The sequence below is a fragment of the Teleopsis dalmanni genome, chromosome X, assembly GCF_002237135.1.
Source record: "Teleopsis dalmanni isolate 2A chromosome X, ASM223713v2, whole genome shotgun sequence".
In the NCBI taxonomy this organism is placed as follows: domain Eukaryota; kingdom Metazoa; phylum Arthropoda; class Insecta; order Diptera; family Diopsidae; genus Teleopsis; species Teleopsis dalmanni.
This window is the reverse complement of record NC_051848.1, coordinates 25,135,826-25,148,665: the sequence shown is the minus strand read 5'-3', so window position 1 is coordinate 25,148,665 and position 12,840 is coordinate 25,135,826. Positions and strand designations below refer to the sequence as shown.

General features: G+C 29.7%; 1 protein-coding gene across 1 annotated transcript; it reads right to left on the bottom strand.

Annotated features, from left to right (window-relative positions):
* Positions 1 to 6,038: 6,038 nt before the first annotated feature.
* Positions 6,039 to 11,776, bottom strand: LOC119689787. Its single transcript, XM_038104690.1, has one exon. It carries the CDS (start codon positions 9,609 to 9,611, stop codon positions 6,648 to 6,650), a length of 2,964 nt encoding a protein of 987 aa, XP_037960618.1. The 5' UTR covers positions 9,612 to 11,776; the 3' UTR covers positions 6,039 to 6,647.
* Between the last annotated feature and the right edge of the window lie 1,064 nt (positions 11,777 to 12,840).

Below are 12,840 nucleotides of genomic sequence, written 5' to 3'. Positions count from 1 at the left end.
ATTTTTAGTATATATAGTATACATATATATACATATATGTACATATTACGTATTTTAACAATTCCTAATATTATTATTAGGATGTATTTGTTATTATTAGGATATTTCTTAATATTAGGAATTCTCCTAATGAAGATAAAAGGAAATTTGCCAAAATATATATAAAAATACACTTAAAATAACTATAGAATTAGGTACAGCTAAAATTCTTGAAAAACAAAATCGACTTTAAAATATTTTCGACGTAACAACTCAAAAACTTAAAACAAAATAAGATATTGCAGTGTCAAGAGATGCACTTTCTGCAACGAAACCGATGCGTTTTACTACTTCTTCGGATTGCATTCGGAGCGCATAGTTTAATTAGATTAGATTACGTTAGGTTAGGTTAAGAAGGCGCGTGCTGACAGTTATCAGCACTTTCACTCGGTGACATATATTGCCCACAATGATGCCCTCAAAGATTTTGCCGGCAGAGGCGAGTTACTAACCATTGTTATCTTCGGTTACTATCCTTATTAAACCATTTGGTTTTCCAAATGAAGTTAAGCGCATGATTAACTGTTGGGTACTTTCACTAATACATGTATTTGTAAATTTCTCTTTTCTTATGTTAAGTGAAATTAGTTTACTAGAAGTGTTAATGGTTAGTTTATCCTTTGTTTTTTCATTCATTCTTTTAATTGTTAAAACTGTTTTACTGTTTTGCTGACAATTAGTGGTATATGTTTAATATATGAAATATTATTAGTTTTATACACAACAAACATACATTTACAAACATATATAATAAACATTTATAAATCGAGAGAAAAAACATTTGCAGTATTTTACGAATTATCTGTTCAAATATAATTTAACTTACAAATTTCATTTTTTTTTCTTTTCTGTAATGGTTTATCGATTTTTTTTTTGTTTTAATTAAATTTTCAAATGTTTCCTTTTCAATGCAATAATATTCTTCATTCTTTTGCCAGGATTCCATAGCAACCGCAAGTTATCATCTATCATTGTCTATTCTAACTATTCAAGCTATATTTTCTCGACGTTTTGAACTACATAAGTTTCATTCCAAAGCCTGAAATTATGCTATGGATTTCGTTCTCAAACCTTTTTTTCAAAATGTTAACAGATGCTTATAATTAATTACATTATCGTGTATATCAATATATATACATAAATATATATATAAATGTATATATTAATAGTATTCTTATTTTGTTAATTAAGAGCAAAAAAATCAGCGAAAATTATTTTTATTACTATTTGAAATGTACGATCTTTTGTTCGTATTTATTCTATTTTATTTAAGTTTAGTTTTAGTTTTATTTTAATTTATTTTTAATTTGTTTTTGTTTTTAAATTGTTTCTTATGCTAAATGTATATACTGTTGCACACATAGATAAAAATGTTTTTTTTTTTTTGGTAAATGTTATTTCGCGTATCTTAACGTGCATAGTTAGTTAATAATTTTAAGCAATTCGATATGTAGATTTATAATCGAATGTTGTAATGTTGTTGGATGCAAGTACAGATTTACAATGTTCAAATATTTATTTTTGGTAATTCAACATTTATATATTTTCAAAATACATTTAGTTTTACACATAGACATTTATACGATTATACCTATATATGTATGTATGTATGTATGTATCTTTGATGCAAGTTTGTCTTGTTTAGATTCAGGATGTAGGAGCGCACAGTACGTGAAACTTCATTTCACATATTACTTCAAATATCAAATATTGTTCTTAATTAATTGTTAATATTTTTCTGTCTTTAAATATGTTTAATATTACATCGAATTATTTTTATAAGTTTCTTATAATGTAAACATGTTCAATATGCCTTTAATATACTCTTACTGTTTAGGTTTTGTAGAAGTTTTTCAAAAATTTTATATTTAACATTTACACACTGTTAGTAATACATTTAATTTAAATACATTTATTGTATATAATATATATAAATATATATAATATGTATAATTAATTGTTAAGATTTAATAATAATTTATTCTATTTTTTTTGGATAGTTCCATATATGTATATATTTTTTGTCAGTTTTAGTTAATATTTAAAGTTTTTGTTTTTTAATGTCAATTTTTCTATTTTCTATTTTCCGCGTACAAAATTTGCTACAGGGCCTTGATTTTTTCTCTATTTGAATAATTTTTTCTAAACTAGTCTATTGCGGTAGAAGAGTCATCTCATTATTTTTTTAAAAATATTTCTTCCAATCATGTTATTATAAATTTATTCCAAATAATGATAATTTATAATTTCGACTGATATTTTTGCAAATAATAACAAAACAAAATTTTATATTTTATAATTACATTGAGATATTTTTAATTTAATTTACATTTATACTACACACATAGATTAAATATTTTTTTGTCTAAAATTTTACATTCATACATTTAATACTAAGGAAAATATTTTTAGTAATTCTTTGAATTATTATTTTAATTGTCTTTGTATACAGTAGAATAATATATATATATGTATATATATTATAGAAAGTAAATTCAAAAAAAAAAATGAAAAAAACTTAAATAAATATCAAAATTAATGTATAAAAATTTAATATTTAAAATATTACTTAAAAATAAAAATTATATGTACACATTTGCTTAACAACAATATTAATATATAATAATTATAATTTAGCTAAATTGAATATATAAATAAATGTATAAATACTTTTTACAATTACTTATAAATAATTTTAAATTTAGGTGTAGTGTCATTTTAATGTATAACTAGAAATATATTTTTTAGTCTATTTAAATATATAAAGTTTCAACATAATATATGCACAATATAAAAATATTCATATTTATATATATTTATATATAATATAAAAGTTACTTAATACGTATATATATATATATATCTTTTGAGAAATATTAAATTAAAAAATAATAAACAATATGTACTATACAAATTTATTGAAATCTTATACGATTTAGTAGGAAGCAGATTCACAAGTGAATTCATCTAATATTAAAACCTTATTGAGTTTTTATTTGATGTAATTAATTCATTTATACAATTAAAAATAATTTTTATCCTAACAGTTTTTTAGAGAAGTCAAAATCAACCATAACAGTTTTTTAGAGAAGTCAAAATCAACCATAACGATAAATAGCTACATATATATTGTAGTAATATTATTAGAATAATAATATTAGAATAAAATTTCAACATTATATATAAAACTTCATTTGCACATATATGATGTTACAAATATATATAATAGCTCCAAAAACGTTATGAATATATATTATATATATATAAAAGTTTAAAATATTACAAGTATATATTATATATAGTCCTAAAGGTCCAAAAACTGTCCTTAAAATATTACTTAAATACAGTCTTATTAAACGACAAAGCTATTAACACTAAACAGAATCAACAGAGAACCGAAAATTATCAGATACTCATAAGCTCTATGCGTACGGTTCCAACCAAAATATTTGAAAAGGAATAAAAAATATTCCTCAACACTAATATAATCGCCGATATACAGAAAGTGATTGTAAACAAAAGTATGTCTATTTAAAAAACTTTCTCTCATGAAAGCTATCATGGGATAGGTTAGGTTCAGATGGTTTGTGATAGAGGTTTGTGATATTTTGCTTTTCATAAAATATTGAATTTAATTTTAACGTCAGTTATGACGGTAGTGTATATTTTAATTAAAAAAAACTATTGTATTTAAAAGTGAGAACCAAACAGTAGTGTATAGTAACAACAAAATTTTTATTTATTTTTAATTAATAGAATTTTAATTAATTATTTTTATTTTAGAATTTTAATTAATAGAATAGAGCAATACACACCACATATTTAATCAATGTTACACACCTTTGAGTATATAACTTAAAGAAATGTATCGAACAGATATAATTGTCCTTGGATAGAATAATATCGACCATACGTTAAGTTCCTAAATATCTTGTCAGAAACTTAGTTGAATATGATATTAGAAATGTGTTTCGAATTAGTAATATAAATAACTCAATTTGTAGGCATAAAATTTTAATTGCTCACTTAGGTAAGTATTACATATAATTTAAATAAAGTTATTTTAAATCCAAAAATACATTCTTGACTTTAAAACAAAAAAAATAATTTTCTTTTTTCATATATTGACATATAAAAAATCTACAATATGTATTAAGTAAAATTAACTAATATTAAATGGTGCGTTTTTGTACCTCGATCTGTATGCTCGGACAAGACAAATCAGAGTAACAGAAGAAATTCAGTAAATCAAAAGGGACTAGATAGTGCATACTCTTAGAGCACCAAGCTGCGATATTGCTCGACAGATGTTGAGTTGTAGCCAGCAAAATACTAAACATAGCGTCGTGACTTAGACGACAACAGTGGAACGCCAATTAAAAGGTTTAAATTATTCATGGAACGACATTGTTGCCTATTCCCATTAAAGAAAATGCGATCTAAATTACTAATAGAGGCTATATGTTCCTTCTACGAGTATAGAATCATATTAACATATGACTTAACATCTGTCTTGAAATAAAATTAAACGAATTTTTATTGTAAGATTATAATAATAATGCTTACTATAAATCATAAATAATAAATAATATTAACAATAATATAAGATATAAGAGCTCTCAAATTATTGGTTAAACTTTAGAACTGTAAATTATACCTGTTGATGCCTGTTTCATATAAAAAATATATAATATAATAATTGTTTATTATTATATTTATAAGTTGTCTTTAAATAAACTAAATCAAAATTTTAATACTGAAATGAAATTAAGTTAACATAGAATAGTTTTTTATTATTAGTTTTAATTTTTAAACTCTTCAAAAATAAATCAAATATTGATTCTTTAGTGGACATACATTTACAAGAGTATATTTAAAAACAAAAAACAATAAGAAATACTGATATATGGTGAAGTCTCATTAATGTTATAATTTAATTACAAGTTATAATGATATTATCTTTGGTCTGTAATCTTATATTGAATATATTTTAATATAATGTCAATGGTTAAACAACTGTTGCTGGCTACAATAATAAGGGACTGTCACTATAATTCTATTATATTCATCACTCACATTAATCTGGCTTTGGGCGTAGATTGTTTTGAAGATTTTGTTGAAGATTTAATTCATCAAGAGTAGATACTCTCTTTCAGGCAATCTTAATTTTGTATAGCAAAAATTAAAACATATTTTCATAGTCCGCAGTCCTGTGTCCTGAGACCTTTATTTCCATATATAATATATTTTTTTTGTTTTTTTTTTTGTAATAACAAGAACATTAACAATTTATCCTTAATGTTTGACTTTGACTTCATTTTCAATATTTTTATAAAAAATAATCTATACAAATTAACTTATCAGATATAACAATATTGACATACACAAACCATACTATATACTCGAGAATTAAAACAAAAAGGAAAAAATGAAAAAACGAAAAAATGAAAAACGAAAAATGAAAAACGAAAAATGAAAAACGAAAAACTAAATTTAAAAAAATTAAATAAAAAAATATATAAATAAATTAAATAAAATATTGTTGTCAAATATTTGAATTGGTTTTTAACTTACATACATTTATTGTTTGTTTATTTATTTGGTTTAAAATTTTTAGCCGCTGCAAAACTTCATCATAAATGTCGCACACACACATATATATGCATACAAAAAAATTTATATATATTTATACATATATATAATTAATAAATTTTTATTTTATTTTGCATATATGTTGTAAAAACATTTAGTTACATAGTTTAGTCGTAAGAGCAGCAGCCGCAGCAAGAGGAGTTGTTAAATCATTTAATAGATTTTTTTTTTCAATACATTTATTTATTTACTTATATATTTTATTAATTTAAGTTTTCAATTTATTTTGTTTTCCATTTTTTGCCTATTATTTTGACAATCAATATTAAAACATTTAAAATGTATATGTTTTTATGTCATGTTATTTTGTCTCATTTAAATTTTTTTGTTTTTTTTTGTTAAATTCTTTAATGAAATTATTTTGTAAGCAAAGAGATTGCTTTTGTTTTTTTAATTAAGAATGTAAGTACGTATGTATTTAAGTGTAAGAAAATTATAATTAAATTAATTAATTAATTAAATTTGTTTAAATATTTTATAAATTAATTATAATACTTTTTGCTTCGAAAGTAATTTCATCTTTCTAATTATTATCTGCAACTTCACGCAACACTATCACAATCTCGTTTTCACCGAACTTTTGAAGCTCGGCTTCAATTTGCTTCAATTCTAATTTCAGCTTAAGTTCGGCCTCAGTTCGGCTTCAGTTCGGCTTCGGCTTCAGTTTCAACTTCAAATTCTTAGCTCCTCTTAGCCTTACTTACTCGTATTAAAAGTACAAAACATTTCTGCTCCAAATATTTCATGTGTTTCCAAAGGGATGGGTAGAAACGATAATTAGGAGGAATGAGCATAATTAATGCAAATTTAGACGTAATCAAATTATCGTAGTAAAATTAAATAAATTAGGAAATTGATTTAATTATGACAAGTCTACACGGCAAATTATTTAGAACTTTGTTAAAAAATTATAATGAAGTTTAATTAAAATTGTTTAGTATAAATAGGAAAACAGCTTAGACATCAGTGCCGCCGTCTGGGAAGCCATCATCTTGTATGCCATAGACCTTGTTGCCGAGTGTGTGATTGAGTTTGGTGACTGGTGGTAGCACTGGTACGCCACCACGCTGCCAGACACGTATAGTTTTAGCATTGACAGGTTGTCCACTAGGTAAAATGCCGGAGCCGGATGTGCCGGGCATGTGAGATGACATTGCGCTGCTGGTATTATCGTGTAAGCGTGGTAAGTGACGTACATTGAAGTTGGGGCTAGCATTATTGCTGCCACTGCCACCAGAATTGCCTAACTGTTGTTGCATTTGTTGCAAGGGATGCATTTGAAGATGATGATTATGCTGGTGTTCAGCTCCGGGTACTAAAGGTAAACCGTAATCATTTGGATAGCCACCAATGTTAGCGCCAGAAGAGTTGGACAAATTAGTTGTTGCGGTGGAGGTTGTTGATTGTGCGCCCATACCCATAAGTGCAGCACTTGAAGTGGATGGCAATGGATTCTTATGCCCATTATTGTTGGTACCGATGTTTGTTTGCAGATTGTAATGTGTGCGTGGAAATGTTTTGCTAAATAAGTTAGTATTACGTTCCTGTAGGTCATATAATTGTGTAGATTCAATGATGGGTGTCTTTTCATTGTAGCGTTTAAGGAACAAATCATCAGCTGAACTAGTACCATTCGGTGGATTTTCCCATAAACCTGATGGATATAAGGAATCACAACCACCAGCGCGACTGTATTCACCACTTGAACCACCTAGTTCGGTATTCAAATTAGAAGTCAAAATTGGAGGTATTTTCAGGTCAACAAATTCATCGCTACCAAAGCGTTTAGTATCGTTAATAAGATCTGGGTTGTTGCCAGCAGAAGATGTGGGTGAAATGAAGCAAGCTGCTGTAGACAACACACTGCCGCTGTTTTCGTAACCGTTATTAGAATAGGGAAAATCATTGAGTCGTGGTGGCTTCTGCACTGGGTTTGCGAATTTACCATCAGCACTACAGATAACTGCGCTAGTTCTACGTTCAATTGTGATATTGCTATCAATACAATTGGATATAGCACCATTAGCAATGACAATACCACCAATACTGCCATTCCCACCGGGTGGCTGAATTTTATTTGTGATTGTATTCTGATTATTAACACTTGTCACAACTTCGACTTGAGTTGATGTTTTGCTTCTGAGGAACGGTTGGCCTTTGATACGCATTAATATGAAAGCTATCAACATCAAAACCGATACAATGAAAATAACAATTGCTGCACTTAAACCCACAATTTGTCCACTGCCCAATGCACCTATGCCAGCTGGACGAATGGTGACACGTAGCGTAAAATTGGCTTCTGAAGTACCAGCACGATTTTCGGCGACACAATAAAAGTCACTGGAATCAATTTCTTGCGCATTGGTCAATACGAGACGCGAACGCTTTGCAGTGGTGCCATCTTCGTAAATGTAAATGCGTTGATACGCGTTAAAGCCGCTATTATTGCCCAGTAAACGTCCATTCCAAAACCAGTTAATTACTGCAGCAGGTACTGCTTTAGCACGACATGTTATTGTTGCATTCTCCCCTATAATCGCTTCAATGTAGTGGTTAATGGGTTGCATTTCAGGTTTGCAAGCAAAATCATCAACTTGTAGATCGGAAAATGTGCGTTTAATGAGTCTCTCCGGCCCACCCGCACACAAAGGCGCGACCGGATATGGTATATTTTTAACTACTAACCAATTCTTTAGTTCTCGCAAACGACAATCACATTGCCAGAGATTATCGTGAATTTGAATGTTATGCAGAGAGTTTAATGACTCAGTCAAATTTGGTGGAAACACATTAAGTTTATTACCGTTTAAACGTAATTGTATTATTAGATTAAGTCCATAAAATGCTTCTGGAGCTATTATCTTCATCTCACAATAGGATAGATCCAGTTTATGTATAGCAGTATTTCTTGCAAACACTCTCGACTCAAGTTTTGGTATGTGATTCTGTGACAGATTAAGATCGCGTAATGATGTTATAAGACTTATTTGATCTGTGGGCACATTTACTAAGAGGTTTTGTGACAAATCCAATTCTATCAAGTTCGTTAGACCTTCGAAAGCGTCCAGCTCAATTACACCTATACGACAATTTCGTAAAAATAGGCGTTGCAAGTTCAACAAATTTGCGCGTATAAATAGCTTACTGGAGAGCGTTTGTAAATTGTTGCCAGACAAATCTAATACCTGCGTACTAGGATCTATGGTATCTGGTATTTGAATGAGGTGACGATCAATACATTCTACGGTTTGCTTACCATTTCTCCACTTACAAAAGCAAACCGTCTGACAACTTGGAAAGTTTCCATCAGGATTTGGTAATAGATTCCTCGGCTGTGATTGTGGCTGTGGGTCGCCGAACTGTGCCATGTAGTCATCGGTCATTGCTTGACTGTCAGCGACCGAATATACATCATTGTTGTTTTTGTTGTTGTTATTTATATTATTATTCATTGGTGGATGTTTAGCGGTAGCGTGGTGACTACGCGAGTACGACACATGACTGTCAAGTGGATAGGATGAACCGCGATTGCTACTACTGCCGCCAGAATAGCGTGAGTGGCCATGATGTAAGTAACGTGAGGCTACCACTGACGGCACCATAGCTGTAATGCACAGCATGGAGACGCAAAAATAAGCACTGCAGACCAGGAAGCATGGTTTGTGCTGATTCTTCAAATTGCATGGACTGCATGAATTGCGCGTATGAGCAATCTTTCTTTTAATACTGTTAAATCTACAAGTGGAGCTAATGTGCTTGACGCTCCTTTGCTTGTCATTTTTAGTGCTGTTGCCGTTGCTATTGTTGTTGTTGTTGCTATTGCTGCAGACGCTGCTGCTAGGGCTGCAAGTTAGCCTTTGTTGTTGCTTTATGTGCGCTACGTTCACAATTTGGCTTATGCTTTTATATTTTGACATTTTGTTGAATTTTTTTTTATTGTAAATATTTAACAAGATTCTAGTTAGTTCAGTTGCTACTTACTTAACTGTTTTGTTGCTTTTGTTGTTTTTATTGTTTTTGTTGTAGCAATACGTATACCACCCTACACCCTAACGCTAGTTATGTGAGGGTGAGGAATTAACATTTTTGCTTTGAAATTTATATTCTTGTTATTTTTTCTGAGTTTGTGCGAGTTTCTGAGATATGCCTGACTTTATTCTTTGTACAGTATTATTTTCTCTTTATTATATTTTCTTTTATATATTATTATATATATGTAGATAATTTTATATATAGTATGTAAATATATGCGATACGATATGTTATGGCAATTCAGCTTTAGGATATGCTGAATGTTGATATGTTGTCCTTAGTGTGCAGGACCTGCCACATGCGTTGCTTACCACATTTCTTTGTGCACTTTACTAGCTGCTGCTTTATGATTTGTGTACTTTGTCAAAGAATTTATTTAGACTTAAGCATAGTACAGGGCTCCATTTATTTTTGCAAGCCCCGAAAATAAAGTCAAATATTCAAAATACAAAAATAAAAATAAAAAAAATTTGTTTACTTTAACATATTTTCCGCTCACTTTGTTCATTTGTTCATTTGTTCATTTGTTCATTGGTTTAGGTACTTCAGTTCTGTTCTTTCTGAGCTCGGTGTGAATAAATTAAGACATATTACTATATTACTTTGATATATGCATTATTTTTGTTCATGGGATATAAGTTATTTTAATAGGTTTACGGCTTTAAGCAGTTCTAATAATCACAATAATGGCTCTGCAATTGTTTAGCTTTCTTGGTAGTTTTACGCGAATGGTTTTCACAAAGAGTTTTTATTCAAAAAAAAAACAAAATCCACAAAACAAAAGTTAAAATAAATAAAAATGCTTTAATGTTCTTAAATCACGTCAAGTTCTGGCTTTCAGTTTTCTGACTTACTTTATGGATTTTTTTGATATTTCTTTCTGAAGTTCTAGTTTATTTTACTTCGTCTAGCTGTGGCTGTGGCTGTGGCTGTGGCCGAAGGAAATAACTTTGGGAGCTTGTTGCACTAGTAATCCTGCTGAGCTTATATGCCTTCAGCATGATTTTCATCTACAGGGAATGACGCTTGGCCAAAAATATTTCGCTGGGAAATTGATTTATTCTTATACTTGGACATTTTCACGTCTATGCTACTCAAGTTTAACATATCCGAAATATCGGTTGAAATTAGCAAATTTCACTTGGTCTCGTTTCGACCGCTTCTCTGTTTCATGTTATATTGTAATTAGCACAAAAAATTCCTACTATTGTTTTCGCTACTGCTTATATGTTTTTTTGTTTTTTTGTTTTATTGTTTTATTTTTTTTATATTTTTTGTTTGTTGTTGTTAGGTTTGTGTAATTTGTTTACAGATTCGCATAGGAATAGGTTAGCTTTATCACTGATAATCCTTTGGCGGCTTATATTAATGCCCTTTTCCTGTTTGCGTTTTAGTTCGCAACCGAAATTTTCAACACGCGAAATTCTATTTTACTCGGCCAGTTGCCTGAGACTGGACTCTATCATTGGGCCCTACTTTGGTACGTATGTTCAATACAAAAAAAACGAAAATCTTGACGAAAATCTAAACACACCCGCCGAACACACACAGCAAACGCTTCGCACCAAAGCGGTACACCACCGTTATATCCCTACCCCGCTGACCGTTACAATTCAAAGCCGAAATTTCAATTTAATTTACTGAATGAATGGATGCGTGCGAAGGCTATCATACATTTTCAACCACGAAATACATGCAAACACTAATTTCCGTTTTTTCCCAAAATCATCGGAAAATCGACAAAAATAGTTCAAATCAAGCTTTCCGTTTACTTTAATAATTTAATTTACTTATTTGCTTCGTTATTATATTTTGGTTATTGTTTGGATTTGGCAACTTAAAATGGGTCTTTCACTCATTGCATGTCAGTTTGAGATAGCACACATAAAATCACTTCACTCTACACTTCAAAAAATTCGTGATACTGTGTAGTGCGTGTTACACTTAGCAAAATATCTTTAGTCAATATTTTTGATATAAATAAAATGATTTTATTTAAGCCGCGATATGAAATTTACCCAACCATTCGGCATGGTTTATCGAAACTGACTGAACTAAATTGCAAGAAACGCTTACTCAAAATGTCTGTGACTGGTTTTCGGTTGGTTGCTGTTTGTCGTATCGTTCAGCTGTGTGCATGGGTGGTAGGGTCGTTGATGGTCGTTAACTACACTTGCTTCGGCTTTGCATGCAGCAGTTCTTGTACAAGTTGAGCTACGATGATTGCTCTCGTTCGCTCAGTTATGCTCTTATTGCGTGTGCTGTGATTTTTTTTATTGAAAACATTCAGTGGCAATGTTGCTGAACTGTGTGTTGTAGAAACATTGTATGTAGATGCTTTGCATTTAAATGTTGCGGGAATAGCAATAAAACAATTTGTGCAACATTTTACTTGATGGGTTCATATACTCGAATAAAAATATTGTCACGTGCCAATAGAAATATGGTAAAGTGCATTCTATAAGTTGAATTTTTGTTTTAAGTATGAATTAATTTTGGTGCAAAGAGAAATCCCTTTTTCCAAACCAAATCTTTCAAAATTTTCTTTCTTATATTGCTTCTTTGTACAAATGCCAGTCGCTGGCATTTCTACCGCCAAAATATGACCTCTAAATTGCAACTGCTTAAACAGAGAGTAATTCAAGTTTAAAAGTGTAACTATCGTAACAGAATCGTAAAGGAAGTGCTATAGAGTATAGAAGCAAGCAAAAAGCAAAATATTACACTTATGGATTGCATAAATCGTGTAACAAAAGCTTGAGATGTTGATGCAAGTAGTCAAATGATAGTGCACTGCTTTAAAAAAGCTGAATTCGGCCAATTTTCCACATGAGACGAAAATTTTCTTGAATTTTCTTGAATAACATTGATGAAGACCGTGAAATGATGTAAAAGTAAAGTAAATATAACGTAAATAAAATAACTTCCAATGCTATTATTAACCATTATATTATATTGAACTTGACAGTGAATTTTGTATATCAAGCTTTCCAACAGATGACGATATTATTAAACATTATTGAACACCTGTGTATATCTGATTATAGTGGATCCGATTCCACGCGCAACGGAAAATACTGATGAATGTTTGGTGAGGGAAATTGTTCATCAGCC

Coding starts and splice junctions, on each gene's coding strand:
- LOC119689787 (XM_038104690.1), bottom strand. CDS start 9,611: ATGTCAAAATATAAAAGCATAAGCCAAATTGTGAACGTAGCGCACATA.